The 18191-nt window shown below is 38.2% G+C and overlaps 1 protein-coding gene across 9 annotated transcripts in view; it reads left to right on the top strand.

The window, feature by feature from the left end:
* Positions 1 to 14142, top strand: part of mark2b (MAP/microtubule affinity-regulating kinase 2b) — a 63015-nt gene extending 48873 nt beyond the window's left edge. For 5 of the 9 annotated variants that reach the window (XM_081600101.1, XM_081600099.1, XM_081600100.1 and 2 more), the window contains 5 exons: positions 1783 to 2049; positions 4840 to 4866; positions 9684 to 9722; positions 10241 to 10347; positions 11454 to 14142. In XM_081600101.1, coding sequence (XP_081456227.1) covers positions 1783 to 2049; positions 4840 to 4866; positions 9684 to 9722; positions 10241 to 10347; positions 11454 to 11803 — 790 coding nt within the window. In that variant the 3' untranslated portion in view covers positions 11804 to 14142. The remainder of the gene's footprint in view (positions 1 to 1782; positions 2050 to 4839; positions 4867 to 9683; positions 9723 to 10240; positions 10348 to 11453) is intronic. The other 4 variants (XM_017310520.2, XM_081600102.1, XM_081600103.1 and 1 more) reach the window with 4 other exon arrangements.
* The last annotated feature ends 4049 nt before the right edge of the window (positions 14143 to 18191 follow it).

The raw sequence follows: 18191 nt of genomic DNA, 5'->3' as shown, positions 1-18191 counted from the left end.
ATGGCAGAGATTTTTTTCATAACCTTCTTTGTACATCGTGTTTAAGTATTTAACAATTTTCTTTTTTTTGGAGTGTTTTAGTGTAATCCACATTTATTATTCCTAATATCTCAATGTTCGATTATAACATCTGTATAATTGAAATAAAGGTTGACTTATATTTTATGCATTAAACATAAGTAAAATCCATTCTCAGGCCAATCAGGGGCATACAGACGTTTAAAAACATAAAATTTCGTTCCGTTTTATTTTTCTTTGTTCTTGTTGTAGAACAAAGTCTTGTGATAATGTGAACAGTAAAACGGTAATAAATGATATTAAATTGATAATCTTTTTAGTAAAGTTTTTATAGTTTTTAATGCCAAAGTGTGGTGCTGGAAAAGTTTGAAAACCTACCTTAAATTTTATTGTGGGAAGAGTGTATTTAAACTTTTTTTTTTGTTTCTGTGAAATCACAAGGTTACAAAAACATTTTTTTATACGTAGATGTTTTATTCTTTGGTCTTGAGTGATTGAGGCTTCATCTCCAGCCCACTGCTGTTCCTTTGTGTTTGTGCTTTAAGCCCTTCTTTTAAAATAAACATTTCAAGTTGGTTCAGCATTGCTCTGCTGTATCGAATCGATATTTGCCGATACTAATCCCCAGATATCGGTATCGGACGTCAAATAAGGCGCTTTTCCACCAGATCTCCTCCTGACTGGTACGGTCTCTGTCTGTTGTGCCCAGTTTCGTTCTCCATTAGCAGAACCAGCGCGGCTCGACCCGGATGAGCTCAGATTCTGGTAGCAGAACCGACCAGGCTACGGCACCGAAACCATTTGATTGACAGCTGATCACAATCATTGATTGGTTCTTGATTTACGTCACTGAAAACTCAAAAACAACCTTCAGCGCTTGGCTTTGAATCGTGGACAAGCAGTCTGTCAGTCTGATTAAATGGAGTTTAATTAATCTGAGTTCAGTCAGGAGGACGTTTTGCATCAGACTGACCATGAGTTGGCAGCGCTGCTAGCAGCTAACCGCTACCAGCTAGCCGCTCTGAAATACGAACAGTAATAAAAAGAGAGAAACGGTGCTGCTGTGGTCAAACCGCAGGAAACACTGGAACTACATAATATTAACTTGTGATGTGAATTTTATTTTTCATTTGGATTAAAAGTAATAGTCTATGCGTGGCTGTTGGTTTGTACCTTTTGTCTGCATTACCTAAGTCCAAAAGGTTGCACATTTTAAAAATAAAGAGCCAGAATGTAAATATGGCGCAACAGTCATTGTTTCGGTCAGGAATTAATTTCTATGAGACAAAATGAAATATCTGGGTTTAGTTTAGTCCATCAGAATCTCGAGGTTCTCCATCAGCAGAGAGTTGACCACAGCCGCTGCTGCTGCGCTCGCTTCTCGCCCACCGTAACAAGGAACGGAGCGCATAACGGAAAAGCTCAGTACCTGGTTAAAACCGAACGGCGCGTTAACCGGTCAGAGCACCACGTGCCAGTGGAAAAGCGCCTAAAGTGGATCTGTGCATCCCGACCTCCACATGCTAATAAGCTTTAGCTCAGTGTTTAGCCCAGTGAGTCGCTGACCCAACGTGACCTCATCAGAACACTGACTGTAAAACCAAAGTGAAAGGATTTCCAGTGTTTTTCTAACTTGTTTGTCCTCCTCGTTTTTCACCTCTAAATTCTGTTCCTCGCCTCCCACTTTTCTCCCTTATCACTCCACTTTCCCTTTTTTTTTTCCCCCTCCTCCCCTTTTTTTCCCCCCCTTCTTCTCCTCTGCAGTGCCGCGCCGCAGCGGCCGCCCGGTGCCTCCCCGTCTGCCCACAACATCAGCAGCTCGACCGTGTCGGACCGCACCAACTTCCCCAGAGGCGGGGTCATCCGCAGCACGTTCCACGCGGGCCAGCAGCGCGGCGCCCGCGACCAGCAGGGCTCCGCCTACCCCGGCGGGCCGGCGTCCCCGTCCCTGTCGCACGGCAACAGCCAGGCCCGGCGGGGCCACGGGGCCACAGGGATCTTCAGCAAGTTCACATCCAAGTTTGTACGAAAGTGAGTCGTCGTCTTTGTCGTCGTCGAAAGATGAGCAGGTTGAGGCTCGTCTCCGTTTGCAGCTTTAGAGGAAGGAAGGATCAGAGGAAGGAAGTGGAACAGGAAGGATGTTGAGTAGAAGGTTTACAGGCAGTGAAGTTATATTGGTAGTTGGTATTTAAGCACCAGTTGAAGACGGCTGAGGCGGGATGTTCTTTACAGGTTATTTAACGGGCCAGTTTCCAGCCAGAATCACTGCACTCTGCACCGTCACAGCGCTGCTTAGGTGGAAAAGGAAAGCAGCAGCAGCAGCTGCTCTGTAATCTGGGCTGGAGCTGCTCTCACCAGCCAGTCATTTTGGTTGTGGTCCAGTTTCTTTGGCATTTTGTTTTATGCAGTTGTAGAGGATTTATCAGACACTGAAGTGTTTTTTTATTTTATTTTTTATTGTCATTAAGTTGTCGATTTTGACTACTTAAACCTCTTAAGGCAAAGAAAAAATTAATAGACAGTCACAAAAACGTCATGCTAACAATAATAAGGGCAGTGACTTTTATTATAGCGTTAAAATCAGAATTACAGGAACACGCATTTTTAAAGCAATACAATTAGAAAATCCATTTCTGTTTTTTTCTTTAAGGCGGTAATATATCATTATTTCAGATGTAGAAGCATGTAAGATTTTCTGAAAAGAAATAAAACTGATAGTAATAAATGATAAACTATATTAATTATAATTTATTAAAAATCTACTGAATATCAAATTATTAACGTTTGCAATTGTAATATTTCGCTTAATTATGTTTCTGTAGTTGCATCTGAATTGAGAAATATTAGTGGTTATAGGATTTGAAATAATTACAGTAACAAACAAATTGGATAATCTAAAAAAATACAAGTAGAAAATAAATGTGAAAAAACATAAAGAATGAATAATAATAAATATGTAAAAAAAACTTTTAAAATTGAACAAAATTACATCTGAACCTGAAAATTAAAGTTATGTTAGTAATAATGCAGCTGTAATATAGAAACATGATAGTAATATTGATTATAGTAATACAAATGAGCAGCTCTAATAACAAAACTAAATTACATTAAATTCATTAAATAAATGTGAAAAATAGTATAATAATTAATAACTAATAAAAGTGATAAATAGTATGACACTGAGATAACACAGAAATTATAATAATTAGTGGCTTTAATACTAACGACTAATATAATAATAATATTATTAGTATGTCTATAAGATACTTATAATATAAATATTATATAAACATAGTTATTATTATAACAATTTACGTATATTATAATATAAATAGATCTAAAATAATAAAAGTGAATGGAAAATGTATAATAAAATCAAATATTAAGATAAGCAAGTCACTGTTAACTAGTTATAATTAGTCATTCTGTGGTATTATATATATTTGATTCCACATTAAGTCAAAGTTGATCAATGAGCAGCGAGTCCGACGCCAGGCCTCATTTTACTGTTTTCATCCTTAAAGGAACATAAATGAAGTATTTCTTCAGATTTATCTCTGTCTTGAGTTCTGCCGGGTCATTCAGGTGTTTCTAAGGATGAGGCCTGCGTTTTGCTCGTCCTCATGGAAACACACCGGGTGTTTGTGTGTACGAGGAGGAGACGGAGGTACAGCCGCTCTCCAAGCCTCCCACTCAGCGTATCCATGGTTACGCCGGAGATATAGTTTCTCCCACAACTATAAATACCGCTGGTGGGGACACCTTGACACACACGCTCGCACACAAACCCGGTCAGGAAAGCAGGAAACCGTAGCACCCAACCATCACCGCCATGCTTGTTCTGGAGTCTCTGTCTGTGTGTTTACAGATGAGGTTGTTGCTTAACCGTCTCTGTGTGTTTTTTTTATGGGAATGTTTTTGTTCTCTGCTGCACGGTTGACCTTCTCACCTCACAAACACTTAATTTCAGGAATAACCAGGACGGCCGAGTTATGTGGAGGAGAGTTTCATCTCGCTTTGTTGAGGCAGAGCAGAAGGGCTTTCTACGGCAGAGTGTTAGGGCCACGGCAAGAAAATGATGAAGAAATCAAATTATGAGAAAATTATGAGAATGAAGGCGTAAAATTGAGAATAGCCATATGGCGAAAATAAACTTGTATGAGAATAATGTCAGTTTATTGCTATATTACATATTGCAAGAATAAAGTTGAAATAATACGAAATTAAAATCGTAGTATTACAAGAAAATAAAGAAATTACAAGAACAAAGTTTTAAAATGAAAAGAATAGTCAAATAAATTTGTACGAGAACAACGTCATAGTTTTACGAGAACAAAGCCGAACAAAATAAAAAGGAAATAATACGAGAACAAAGTCGTGGCATCACAAGAATAAAGTAATATAACGACTTTAATCTCATAACATTTACTCTTTTCTTTTATTATTGTAACTTCATTCTCGTATAACTGACATTATTCTTGAAATTGTATTACTTTATTCTCATATTATGATTTGTAATTTTAGTTCTTTATTTTATGACTTTATTGTCATAAGTTAGTTTCATTTTGTCCGTATGGCCCTTTAACTCCGTCGTAGGTTTTAGATTCAGACGTCCTTTAAAATCCCTCTAACGTCATTGGTTCGCCTTTAATCACTTTATGCAGAAATACTGATGTTTTGTCTGTTCATTTTTTTTTTTAATTTAATTTATTTTTTATCCTGAGGACAGTATCTTTTTTACAGTAAAGTTGTAAATGCGTACGTTTTATACATCCAATTTTTTTTGTCTTTCTTTCTTTATCCCTCTTTTGCTTTTTGTAGAAATCTCTCATTCAGGTTTCCAAGAAGGTAGGCAACAAACCTGACGTTAAACATAACCCCTTGATATATTTTTACACGTATATTTTCCTCTTTATATATATTACACATATATATATATATTTATTCCCTTTATTTATTTTTTGGTGTTTTCGTGCCGCTTTTTTTGTTCGGATCTTCCTTTTGTTGCCTTCCTATTTTATCTGTGGTTTGGCCCCTTTTTCCCCCTGAGTTTGACTGCTGTGTTTTGGCCAGATTTTATTTATTTTATTTTTCTTACTAACATCCCTGTCACTCACCAAGCCATCGTCATGCAGCATAACACTTCTCCTCTCTTCCTCTTCGTCCTGCCACCGTCCTTCCCATCCACCTCATCCTCGCCCCCCCCATCCTGTTTACCATCCGTCTGGAATGTGTGAGAGCTTGGGTCGTCTGCAGAAATCCCAGATTTAAGCCCAAACCTCTGCCTTCCTAGATGTGAAAACATTTTCTCTTAAAAATCCAAAAACAAGGAGAAATAGTTGCAGAAATAAACAGATTGTTGTTGATTTTGCTTTTTTTTTTGTCACAAACGTTTCAGATCATATAGAATATCAGCTAAAGATGAGTCAACACAAAATGATTTAAATTATTGTAAAGATAACCTGACTCCCGTGTGAAAATATAATCGTCCCCGTCTTGTTATAACATGAATTTATCACATTCAGAAGCCTGAAGCAGTCATAATGACTGCCTGGCCTGTAAAGTCACAAAATCTCTTTAATAGAGCCTGAAGGCCAAGAAAAAGGCGAAAGCAGCAAGTCATGCCCCTGATCTATAGAAATGAAAAGATTAAAACTAGATCTGTCAGACTGGAGAGGATTACAAGACCATTTCTACGTTTTTGGGACTCGTGTTGTACCTGCAGTCACACCAACAGTCATAAAACTGCAGCGTCTTGTACAGAACACAGGAAATCACACCAAAACCCTCTGAGGAAGCCACGAGCGTATTATTAACAAAAATGGAGTAACATCAGATTTTAGCGGTTGCAGGATTACTCTTATGTCTTTGGTAAAAGATCATGAGCCATTTTTCCAGCTAGCGCTAAACTCACACAATTGTTCAGGTTGTATCTACCCAGAATGCCCTTCTCTACAGTCCACTTTGGTATTGACCCTTTGCGACTACGTCAGCTAATCACATCAAGGCGCCATAATGGACGTCGGAAGTGTTAAACGGATCAGCTTTGATTGTTTTCCCGGGTTGTTTATGGCGGTGCAGCCAGTCGAGCTAACTTGTCTGGTTATAGAAAGTTGCAAGTGTAGCTTCTAAACCAACCAAAACCTTCTGTCCCCTGATGTTCCTCTTACATCAGGGCTTACTGAAAAGCAGACAAAAGACCAATTTTTCCGTACACATTTAGCTACATGACGGTTGGGCAATTTCTCCATGGTTATGAAAGATTATCAACCAAAATGCAGTACTTGATTACATCTGACTGGTCTCATGAAGTATATAAACGTTAATCTTTTTGCCTTGTAAAAAGTCTTCACTGCTAATTGGCAGTAACCCCAAGGGCTAATTGACGGCTGCTGTCCATCGCCGCCGTCTTTTCTCATCAAAGGTTTACGATAAAATCCAATTTAATGTTTGTGTAGCACCATATGGCCGTTTTTACAAAGAAATCAACTAAATAAAAGTGACGTTAAGTCATAAACGTCATCTACAGGAGCGTGCAGATTGTTTTGACGACTGTCCAGTATTGCAAAGGGTCAGTATTTCACATAAGCATTCAAACTCGGGCAGAGTTCACGTCAAGCAAACCCAGACCTGAGTTCAACGTTTTGGTCCGCATCAGGCTCTGATTGCGCATTCACACTTCCAACAAACGAACCGGACTTTCTATGCAAACAAACTAAAGTTTAATTAAAGCAGGCTAATGAGGGCCGGCGTGAATTCACCCTAAGGTTTAGGGTTAATTACTTTGTCAAATATGAACATGGATAGTTTTTTTATTTTACTCATTTCATCTTTGTTAGAATTTGTTGGATGATCTGAAAAATTGTGACAAAAAAAAAAAAACAATTTATTTGAGGATCAAACGTTTGTTCCCCCCCTCAGCACTTTGAAAGTAGATAGTACTGTGACCTTTCCCCCCCCGCATTTATTAATGCTCCTTTAATCCAAGCTAACTCCTCCAAACCATCACCCATCACATCCCTGTGCCTTAATCAGATTACAAAGCGACGCCGGGTCGTCCGCCTGGCTTGTTTTCAGCTCTGGTCGGTTTAGCAGAGGAGAGGACCCCGGAGGGACGGGTCCGCAGTGCCTTCAGGCTTTTTCTCCCCTAACATTCATCTCTGTTCTCACTCACTCACTCCTGGCATTGGCTCTCTAACATCAACAGCAGCAGCAACAGACCTGGATGGCTTTGAGCAACTGTGGCTGGAAAAAAAATAAAACAACCTTTTTTTTTTTTTATCTCTTCATTTAAACATGTGGATCTTCTCGCTCACACCTTTTCACATGTTTGTGTTCATTGGAAATGCAAAAAGCATGTCGAGAGAAGTCGTTTATCCCTTGCATTGGTTTGTTTCAGCCAGCCGGTAGAGCAATGCTAGCACTTAGTGCGGGACACTGCTCCACCTGCTGGTCAGAGCTTGTATTACATGTTGTGTCTGTGTTAACGTGAGATTATTTCAGTGTCTAAAAAGATGTTTATTCTGCTGCTGGGAGGACAGCTCTAAGGTGTTTTTAAATAGATTTAAAATTAATTATTTTACAGCTTTCACTCCCATATTTTCATTTAAATTATATTTTTAGTGTCTGATGCATACATTGGCTTTCAGTTGGGATGTTGAAAAGCCTTAAAATAAATGCAGCTTTTATAAACTCTGACTTTTGTACATGTATTTACTCTAACTTTATACTTTTAAATTTTTCAAGCTGATCTGAGTTTCTATAAATTTAACTATAAACAATATTTGAATCAGATTTGTCGTAGGCGGGTAAAGCTATGTTCACATGGCAGGGAAACTTTTTCGTCACAATCTGAACGGCAGAATTTTGATCTTTTCGCCGCAAAAAGTTTTATTTTTACCACTTCCTGATGTGGCACCAAGTCAGATACCTGCACGATCGTTTTCAAAGAGGCCGCAGTCGCATTTTATCCCACAGTTGCGTGAAAAAAGTGAGACGTGCATCATAAATCTGAACCCGAAGAGGCCAGACGAATTAGCTAAAGATTTAGCTGAAAGATTGAAATGATCACATCACTCTCAGCTCTGACTGCACGTCCAATCAGATTGGAGATGAAACGCAGTCACTGCTAGTCAAGCTTTCTTTATTAGCTTCCTTTCTTCTTGTGACGACACCGTCAGCTCCCACTGTTAAACAAACTTTAAAGTCAATTAATCCTTGAACTGCTTACTTTTCTCTACTGAATAAGTCATTTTTTTCTGAGGTTCTGCTGCAGGAAAAGCTGAATTTATTTTAAAGCTTTCAACACGTTTTTTTCGAGGTGTGGGGCAATAAATGTTGCTGGTGGTGTTAAAAATATATTATATTTCCTGTTACTAAGCCACCAGGAATCAGGCGTCAAACTGTTGGATGTGTCTCATCCTGGTCTCTGTCTTTGTCTCTCCGTTCAGTTTGTCCTCCGTGTTTCGTGTCCCGTCTGCTGCTGTGAGCGCGAATGGTGTGTGTGTGTGTGTTTAGACTGTGTGTAGGTCCAATGTGTTACTAACACAGGTTGGTTTAACCTCCAGTTATGGGGTCATTCATGCTCCTAACGTCGCCCCCTCACCATGCCGCCCTGGTTGTCCAGCCCTCATCCAAAGAGCCTCTCATTTGGTCCAACTTGTTACGATTATCTCACTTATTTAATTATAGTGTTTTAAACGTGTTTAAAAGCATCTCTAGGATGTGTGGAGCTGCTCAAGTTGAGAAAAAGTCACGCCTTGATATTTGTGTATTCTTAAAAATGTGACAGTAAACACATTTTAACATCACTTCCTGTTTGCATTTTGATTCTGTGAAGCAGCTGAGCTCCTGACTCAAAGCAAGTTAACTTCTTCTTCTTTTAAATTATCACTTTAAGAAACTCTCAAACTAACAGAAATATAATAGGTGCTCTCATGTTAGGCATTTTATTTTTAATAAAACAGAGCTCAAAAGGCAGCTTTTTTTCGTTCTCATTTTTTAAAATTTGCTGACTGTGAAGATTGCAGTCAGCGACTGCAAACCCAAAGATCAGATGAGATGTTTTTAAATTCTATTGGGAATTTCTGAGAAGCTTTGATGTGCATTCAAAACTTCCTGCATTGATTTAAAAACATTAGAAAATATTATTACATTTAAAAACCTCAATCTTAAAATCCTAAACCTTTTGATGTCTAAACTTTTTTGTCAAAGTGGGGTAAAAATAATCAGCTAAAAAAAAAAATCACTTAAAAACTAAAATCACCAAAAATGTAATTTTTTAAATATTACTTTACCTTCTCAACAATAAGCCAAGCATGAACTATTTAAACGTTTTTGTAGTGAACAGGATCCAAAATGTTTCTGTTGAATGAAAGGCTTCCAATTTGCTTCATATTTTTCTGTTTGGAAAAAATGTCAGTTTATAGCAGCTTGAAATAGTTTTTTAAAAAAATTTTCTCAGTGTAATCCAAAGCGACTCTAATTGACAAATGTTGAAAATAAAAAGTTGATATTTGGACTGGAGCATTCAGGACGGCATGGTGAAGAAAACAATGTTTGGTTTTATTACTATTATTATTATTATTTTGTAATTATCTATGAGAACCTGAATGTTTCCCCCAAACACTTGAGCAAAAACTAAACTTGTGTTGATTTTCTCCGAGGAGTTCGTATGAGGGAGAGGGTCGGGATGAGGGCAGCAGGTGAGACACAGAGCGACCCGACCGAAGATTAAATAATCCCTCAGATTGTAGCAAAGTTCCTGTTAATCAGTAGACGACCGCCTGGGAGAGGGGAGCTGTAATTGGTTGGTGATGGTGATTCCGGTGTCCAATCAGGGGGGCTGCGGCCATTTTTAGCGGTAGAGAGTGACAGCGATGGCGTGGAGGGTGAGCTTGCATGGTCATGAGTGTGTGGGAGAGTGGGGCGGGGGAAATCATTTATTAGGCTCCGAAATGTGTGTTTGTGTGCAACAAATCGGTCCAAAAACCCAGAGAGAACCACGATGCGCACCAACACACACGGAGGAGCGGTGAAGTTTATCTTCATCATCCGTACATCCTCATCGGTTTTGCTTCTCCATGTTTCCCCACCTGCTCCTTGTTCTGACTTCCCCTTTTTTTTTTTTTACGGTTTTCCTCTTAAATCTCAAACTTTCCCCTCTCTCCTCCCTCCTCCTCCTCTCCGACTTTCCCTTCCTCCCTCTCGTCGCTCCTCACAGATCCGTGCTGAGCAGTACTGTAGACAAGTCGGAGAAAACCTCCGGCGGCGTTCTCTCCTCTTCCAACAACGACGAGAACAACTCCTCGCCCGGCTCTGGAAACACCGGTGGGTGACAGAATGCCTTCAACTCGTTCAGTTATTTCAGTCGTTCATTTCAGAAAATATTGAATAAAACCATAAAAATGTACACTAGAGGCGGGCAGTATGGGGTTAAAGTTTTACCGTGTTAGTACTTTTATGATGACATAAACTATTAATTACTTCCTTTTTTAGGTGACTGACTGGGTGTCGCAGCAATTATAGCCTCACAAACACAAATACTACTCTTGGAAAATGTTCCCATTGAGTTTCTTTACGACACAAGTTACATAGAGTAATTATATACTGCAACCGCATTTTCACATGCATTGGTATATTTACACGGTCATTGAACAAATACTGGAGAAAATAATAAAACTATCAATCCTGATGGTAAGGACATGTTTGGGAAGTTTTTAGAGATTAGCAGAAATTTCCTAGAAAAAAATCTTTGAGATTCAAATGTTGAAAATTCGCTTTAAAAACTCAGAAAATTTGACATTAAACTTCGTAATTCTTTAGAAAGAACATTGATCAAGTCAAAAATTTGCGATTAAAAATTTCTGAAATTTTGAGATTAAAATCAGGAATTTTCTAGAAAATGTTTTTGAGATTTCTGAGTTTGAAAAAGTTAGATTTGTGAGAAAACTCAAAAATTGAGATTAAACTCAGAAGTTTCCTGGGAAAAAAAGGAAATTTCTGATCTCCAAAAGTGAAAAATTTTCAGAAATTTTGAGATTCAGAAAGATTCTATAAAAAAAACTTTAAAATCTGAGTTTCAAGTCGAACATTTGCAAAAATAAATAAAACAATGACATTTTTTGATTATTCTGAGAAATTTTCTAGTAATAAAGAAATTTCTCATTTCAAATATTAAACATTTTGAAAGTCAGGAAATCTTCAGAAGTCAGAAATGTTTTACTTTTGAAATTCAAAAACTGGCAACTTTTTTTTTTCCCCCTCAAGAAAATTTCTGGGATTAAATTTAAAATTTTTACAGTTTTCTGGCAGAAATTTACACCTTTTTTTTCTATCTGTAATGACCCTAAAACGCCACTGTAGAAAGACATTCCTGGTTTGCGGAAGAAAAAAAAAAAGTGAAACGTTGTTGTTGTTCCTTGGTCCGCCTGCAGGTGGCACCGGCACGCCTCCGGCCAACGCCAGCCAGAAGGACGCTGCCAAGCCGCGCTCGCTGCGCTTCACCTGGTCCATGAAGACCACGTCGTCCATGGAGCCCACGGAGATGATGCGCGAGATCCGCAAGGTGCTCGACTCCAACAGCTGCGAGTACGAGCTGCGCGAGCGCTACATGCTGATGTGCGTGTCGGGCAACCCGGCGCACGACGACTTCGTCCAGTGGGAGATGGAGGTGTGCAAGCTGCCGCGGCTCTCCCTCAACGGCGTGCGCTTCAAGCGGATCTCGGGAACGTCCATGGCCTTCAAGAACATTGCTTCAAAGATCGCCAACGAGCTGAAACTGTGAGCGGCGGCGGGCTGATGCCAGCGGCGGGGGGCGGGATCACTTTAAAAACATGATTGTTGTCTAGACTACAGTCTGAAGCAACGTAGGGCTGCCGGTTCTGAGACCTGCAGACGGAGAAGATGGCCGCCATCTTCTGCTGAGACGTTCCACTCTTCTGCATGTCTGATTCTTCTCTGTTTTTTCATTAGGAGGCACTTTGATCACTCGGACCACTCCAGTTTTTCCTCCTTGTATTTATTCGGTTCCTGCACGGTTCTGCTGTCGGGCGGTTCTGGTGGGGAAAGCGATCTTTTGAGCCTTATTTTGCTGGTGAGTTCGGTTCGGGTTCTGCTCCGACTCGTCCCGACAAGCGAACGGACCCTGTCCCCGTCCTGCCGCCTTTGTTTTCTCCCCGCTTTCGGCACAAACACATCCGAACTCTCTCACCTCTCTCACTCCGTTTTGGTTTCTCTGCAGCCGCCATCTTTACGTTTGTTTTCTTCTTTTTTTAAAAGGCTTATAATAAACGACAGAGTGTTACGGCCACGCCAAGAAAACAGAGTAAATTACAAGAATAAAGTCGTAGTATTACGAAAATAGAGAACTTGTACAACAAGTCGTAATATTACAAGATTAAGTCGTAGTATTACGAAAAATTGTTGAGAATTCGTACAAAAAGTCAGAAGAATTCATACCAAAAGTTGTGTTACGAGAATAATCATTATGAGAATTCGTACAAAAAGTTGATAGCTCGTTCAAAAAGTCGTAGTATTACAAGATTAAGCCGTAGTATTACGAAAATAATCATTATGAGAATTCGTGCAAAAAGTCGTATTTTGAGAATAAAGTTGTATCACAAAATAGTCGTATTACGACTATTTCTGTAATATTATGACTTTACTGTCACAATATCACAACTTTATTTTCATGATTACTTTATTTTCGTAACATTAATTTATTCTCGTAATACTTTATTTTCATATTACAACCTTTTCTTGTGATATTTCAGCTTTATTCTCAATAAATAACGACTTTATTTTCACAATATTACAACTTTATTTTCGTAATATTTCGACTTTATTTTTGTAACATTTTAACTTTATTTTGGTAATATTCTGACTTTATTGTCGTAGTTTTATTTTTTTTCTCAGCATGGCTCTAATACTCCGTCGTTGTAAGAGTTGTGCACTGGAACAAGATGGGGAGGATTTTACGTTGCCTTTCGTAGAAGAATTTAAATCGGGGGGGTGGTGGAGGGGGGGGGCTTTTTCGTTTCCTCGTCCTCGAACGATTTATTTGTGCCCCTGGAAACCCCGCTCACCTCCGATTGGTTGTTTTCACGCCTTCATCTCCAGAATGTCAGCCATCTTCCTCTTCCTCCCGCTTGTTGAGCGTCCCAAAGAGCAAACTCACAGGAAGTCTGGGTTTTTTTGTTTTTATGTTTGGAGGATGAGTGTTATTGAAGATCACTGGAAACAACGAGGAAAAAAAAAGGTAATTGACGACGAATGGTGAATTATTTTCTTCTACTTTTTTTTTTTTTTGATTTGATAATATATTTTTGTGTCGTTGAAATTATTGGGGATTTGTACAGATTTGTGCGGGCGGGCGGGCAGGGTGGGATTTTCGGATCATATCATTGCTGCCTTTTTGTTTTTGTTTTCTGGTGTACTGCACCTTTAACACAGATTAACACCGACCCTCCCTGGATTATTGACCTATTTAATGATGGTGGTGGTGGTGATGATGACTACTGCTGGTTTATTTTTTATTTTTATTATTTTTACTCTGTTTAAAGGCGGCCTTTTGTTGGTCCAGAATGGCTTGAAGCAGATGGAGAAAGTTTAGTTTCTCGGAAAAAGAATAAAAAACTAAAAAGAAGAAGAAGAACACCCAAGCGGACTCTGGTTTGCGTTTGACGCTTTAGCTTCAGAAATAAACTGGGATCAGCGAGGAAGCCTCAGTTAGTCGAACCTAACTCAACACTTTTCCTTTCAGCTTTTAATACGTCAGTCTCTCTAAAATCATTGTATTAAGGTGCTGGGTGTTGGATTCTAATTATTATTATTATTATTATTATTCAGCCAGTTGCTGTTATATTATCTCTTTCAGGGTTGATTTTTATTTTGCATTATTTTCGTTTTACATTGCTGTAATTTACATTGATTTTAAATGTGTTTTGAGGAAAGTGTAACTGTAGTGGTGGGATTACTTTTTGTTCTGTTTTTTTTTTTTTTTTTTCCTCTGGGGAGGGACGATCAGCTCCTTAAGAAAATGTATTTGTTTTTGTTTTTTTTTTTGTGCAAAGACGACATAATGAAAAATTACAATGATAGTAATAAAACAATGATATAATGATGGCCTGACTCTGCTCTGCTGCCGCCGCTTTGCCTCCCCAGGTGGCGAAGGAGAGGATCATCTCAGGTAACGTAGCAAGAAGTGTTAAATTGAAACTTGAAATGTTTCAGATTGACAAAGAAATGCAAATAAAAACTCCAATATGGAAAAGCAAAGCGAGGAACTACTGCTTACAGTTTATTAAAGTTAAAATTACTTGAAACGTCTTGTGGCTACGCTGCAGCAGTATCCAAGCATACTGATGTAAAGTTGAGTGGAAGGAAAAAGTGCAACTCAAGGAATTAAAATTTTGATATATTAAAATGTTTTGAATTTTTCATGTATTTCAGTGAACAGAAATTAACATCTGGTCCTTGATACATCCTTTTAGTTTTTTCTTCCACTCAAGTTTTTGAGTTTCTATACTTAAATCTATAATCGATTACTAAATTAGTCAACAATTATTTTAAAAAAATAGATTAATCCCAATTGCTTCAGTTCTATTTATTAAACCTAAACCCAATGTGAAAAAGTAATTGGTTGCACTTGTGAATGCCCTGCTTACAATTGATTAAAATTAGATTATTGCATTAAACCATCATTATTTTTTATTATTATTTTTAAAAATGGCTCTAACAGCATACAGGTGTATTGATGGAAAGTTGAGTGAAAGGAAAAACTGATAAATTCACAAGCTAACTTTGGATTATCATAAATTTTACATCAAAATGAACAGAAGTAAACAAATCACTCTTGCTTTTGTGCCGCTTTCTATTGCAGTTCTTTCTTCCACTCAACTTCCCAATGATATGCAACGATCATTTTTTGAAATAAAATTTGTTTTCATACTTTGAGCATTGCTGATTCACATGAGCCATCCACCTCGTACAGTTCGTTCTCATTACAGAAGCCCAGGCCATCACTTGGCCATCACCATGCTTTACTATATTGGATGTCTCTTTCTGAAATACTGTCAGATTTACACCAAAACCTTCCAAATTCGTCTCAAATGTTTCCCCAAACATCAAGAAATGTTTGGCAGATAAGACACGCTCCTTTATTTTGTTTTTTTTAATCTGCAGTAGTTTGGACCTTCGATCTCTCCCTATGAGGTTATTTTTGTCCCCTACTTATTGAATCATGAACGGTGACCTTTACAGCAGCAAGTGAAACCTGCTGAGCTTTAGAAGCTGCTGCAAGCCGGTCGCTCCTGGGAAGCTTCACCACTTTGACATTTTCTCCATTCGGATATTGGCTCTCACTTCAGATCGTCTGAAATTTATTTATATACATTTGTTTTAACCCTTTCCAGACGAACAAATGTCAAAGATTTTAATACATTTCTTTAGACTGGGTGTAAATATTTTATAGCTTTTCACGATAAGACATTGTCTAAACCTCTGGCAACGCACGTGAAAATGTCCAAATTGTGACCAACTTGAGAGTTCTTTGCCATATGGCGCCATCTAGTGACCAGTATGAGAGAGTGCAAGTTACAACTTCAAAACTAGATGATAGATCGCCGAGAGAAAATGGTAAACTGGGAGAAAATTTGGACATTGTGCCTTCAGGTTTTTTTTTGTTGGCGGATGGGCAACATGTGTTATACAAGCCGTACTCTGGGCGATATGGACTTCAAATTTCATCACTATATTTTCTGGTTCTTTTGTCCTAATAGCTGCGTTTCCATTTACATAACTGCGCAATTTGACAATTTCGAAATAAAACTTTTTTTGACTATTACATTTTTTTAAATTCTCAAACCTGCCATAGAAACACTTTTTTTCACAACACACGATCAACAACCGGATGTTGCCACTGGCTCAACCCACGAAGACAGGAAGTGACCGGAGGATAGTAAGCTGGGTGACGGCTGCATGTCTGACCTCTTGGAACAAGTGTTATTAATTTAAATACATGCTACTTTATTGATATAATCCGGAAGTATTTCTTCAGCGCATGCTCAAATGAGACAACGTGCAGTGACGGCTTTTTATTTCGTTGACGAACTTATTCACGTGATTTTAACTGCGTTTCTTGCATCGAAATTGTTTTTTAGACATTAGTGGAATATTGACAAAGTTTTTAGCACATTTGTAATTGATAAGTAGTTAATGATAATTGACTTGTGAATTACATTTTTAGCGCAGCTGAATGGTCCAACAAACAATGCTCTTAAAATATCCCAAACCAAACCAACTTTATTTGTAAAGCACTTTAAAACAACCACAGCTGATACAAAGTGCTGTACATTAAAACACAACATAAAAAATTTAAATAAAAACTTAGTTTAAAAACATACAATTTAAAACTAGATCCCGCTGGTGTTAAAAGCCAAGTAAAATAAATGGGTTTTAAGACGAACTTTAAAAGTGGACAGTGAAGGGGCCTCTCTGACCTGCAAAGGCAAGTCATTCCACAACTTTGGGCCAATGACAGAAAGTCCTGTCCCCTGCCATTTGTAGTACGCTTCTTTAAGTCAAGTCACTAAAAAAGGTAGAATTTGTAATACTAAAGAGGACATATTTAATTATATTTTCAAATTTGTTACTGTAATTTAACAAGCAGCTGAGTTTAATTTCAGATTCACAGAAAAGATTTAATCTGATTAGTGCACAGGCTAGGAAAAGTGACAAAAGGACATTTGAATGCAGTTCAGGACTTAATTTAAATTTCCAGATCTGAATACATTTTCACAAAAACTATTGTTCCTGAATGCTACCTACCTCTGTTCTGTCTAGCCTTCCTATGCGTCCAGGATCGATCTCTGCTTTAAAACACGACGGGAGCTAAAACGGTTTGATCATTTTGGTTTTTATTCTAAAATGTTGAACAGAAAACTAACATGTTGAACAGAGTGTTTTTTTCTCTCCACAGTGTAAACAACGTATCACATAAGATACAAACAAGCAGAACCAAAACAAATGTCCTTGTTTGAAGCCAAACTGAGTGTGGGACTGCTTCTGTTTCCAGTTGGGAATCATGTCCAAGTGAAGAAGAGGACGCTTCAGGTAAACGTGTTGCCACACTTTAGGCAACATTAAAGAAAATATTGATGTAAACAAACAGAAACTGCAGCGTTTCCTCATGATGGACTGGTTTAAGTTATCAAGTGGTTGGGATTTCAGCAGGAAGTTCCTCCAGGAAGACGCCAACACATCCTTTCTCCTGATTGGATCAAACAAGCAGGAAGTCATTCTGCTGCACCAATCAGAACTTAGTGATTAGATTTCTGTAAGAGTAAAGCTGCAGAATGTAACTTTTAGAAACAATGATTTTTACATATTGGTTAAAACTGTCATAGTAAAATATGAGACAGATCATCTTGGGGGAAAAAAAAAAAAAAAAAGTTCTTCCATTGCCATCTGCAGAAATGCAACGCTCCAGGTCAGAAACAACCAATCAGAACCAAATGTTTAGATCAAGAAAAGTATTTTTGAATTTGCTAGCTTTAGCATTTAGAACTAGCTGTAACATAGAAAGGCAGAGTGTTTGAGCAGCATATACATATGTATGATTGACAGCGCTAAGACCCTTCTCCTGGCTCTGATTGGTTACTTTTGACCGGGAGCGGCATCTTCCTCCAGATGGCAGTAGAACCACAGGGAGCTCAATTAATTATTTTGTTATCTGTCTCATGTAGTCACCTTTCTAATAAATTACCAGTAATTTTTTGCCAGCAGATTTTTGTAAAAAAAAAAGTTGGGTCATTTTTAGCAAGATGACAATATTCAGCTATCATGTTGTTAAAACAAATGACAATTTTAACATGTGAAAAACACATTGTTTATAAAAGTGCAGCTTCAAAACCTTCCTGTAGAAATGTTTCTTCACTCTCCTCTATCTTCATGTTCTCCGCTGGACGCATCGCTCTCTCTCTCTGAACGAACCCTCGCTGTGTTGTAGTTTAGTGACCGTCTCACTGACTCGACTTCCGACGGTAGCAACTTCCACACTAAAGAGTAGCAGATCAAACCTTTTCTGGTTCCAACCAGCCAAGTAGGATTTTTAGTTTTTATTTTGTCTTCAAAGTGATACTTTCCCGTCATCTGATAAGTGATAATCAAACCAA

The sequence above is a fragment of the Poecilia reticulata genome, chromosome 18, assembly GCF_904066995.2.
Source record: "Poecilia reticulata chromosome 18, P_reticulata-male-v2, whole genome shotgun sequence".
Taxonomy (NCBI): domain Eukaryota; kingdom Metazoa; phylum Chordata; class Actinopteri; order Cyprinodontiformes; family Poeciliidae; genus Poecilia; species Poecilia reticulata.
The sequence above is the reverse complement of the archived record's forward strand: the minus strand, read 5'-3'. Positions and strand labels throughout refer to the sequence as shown.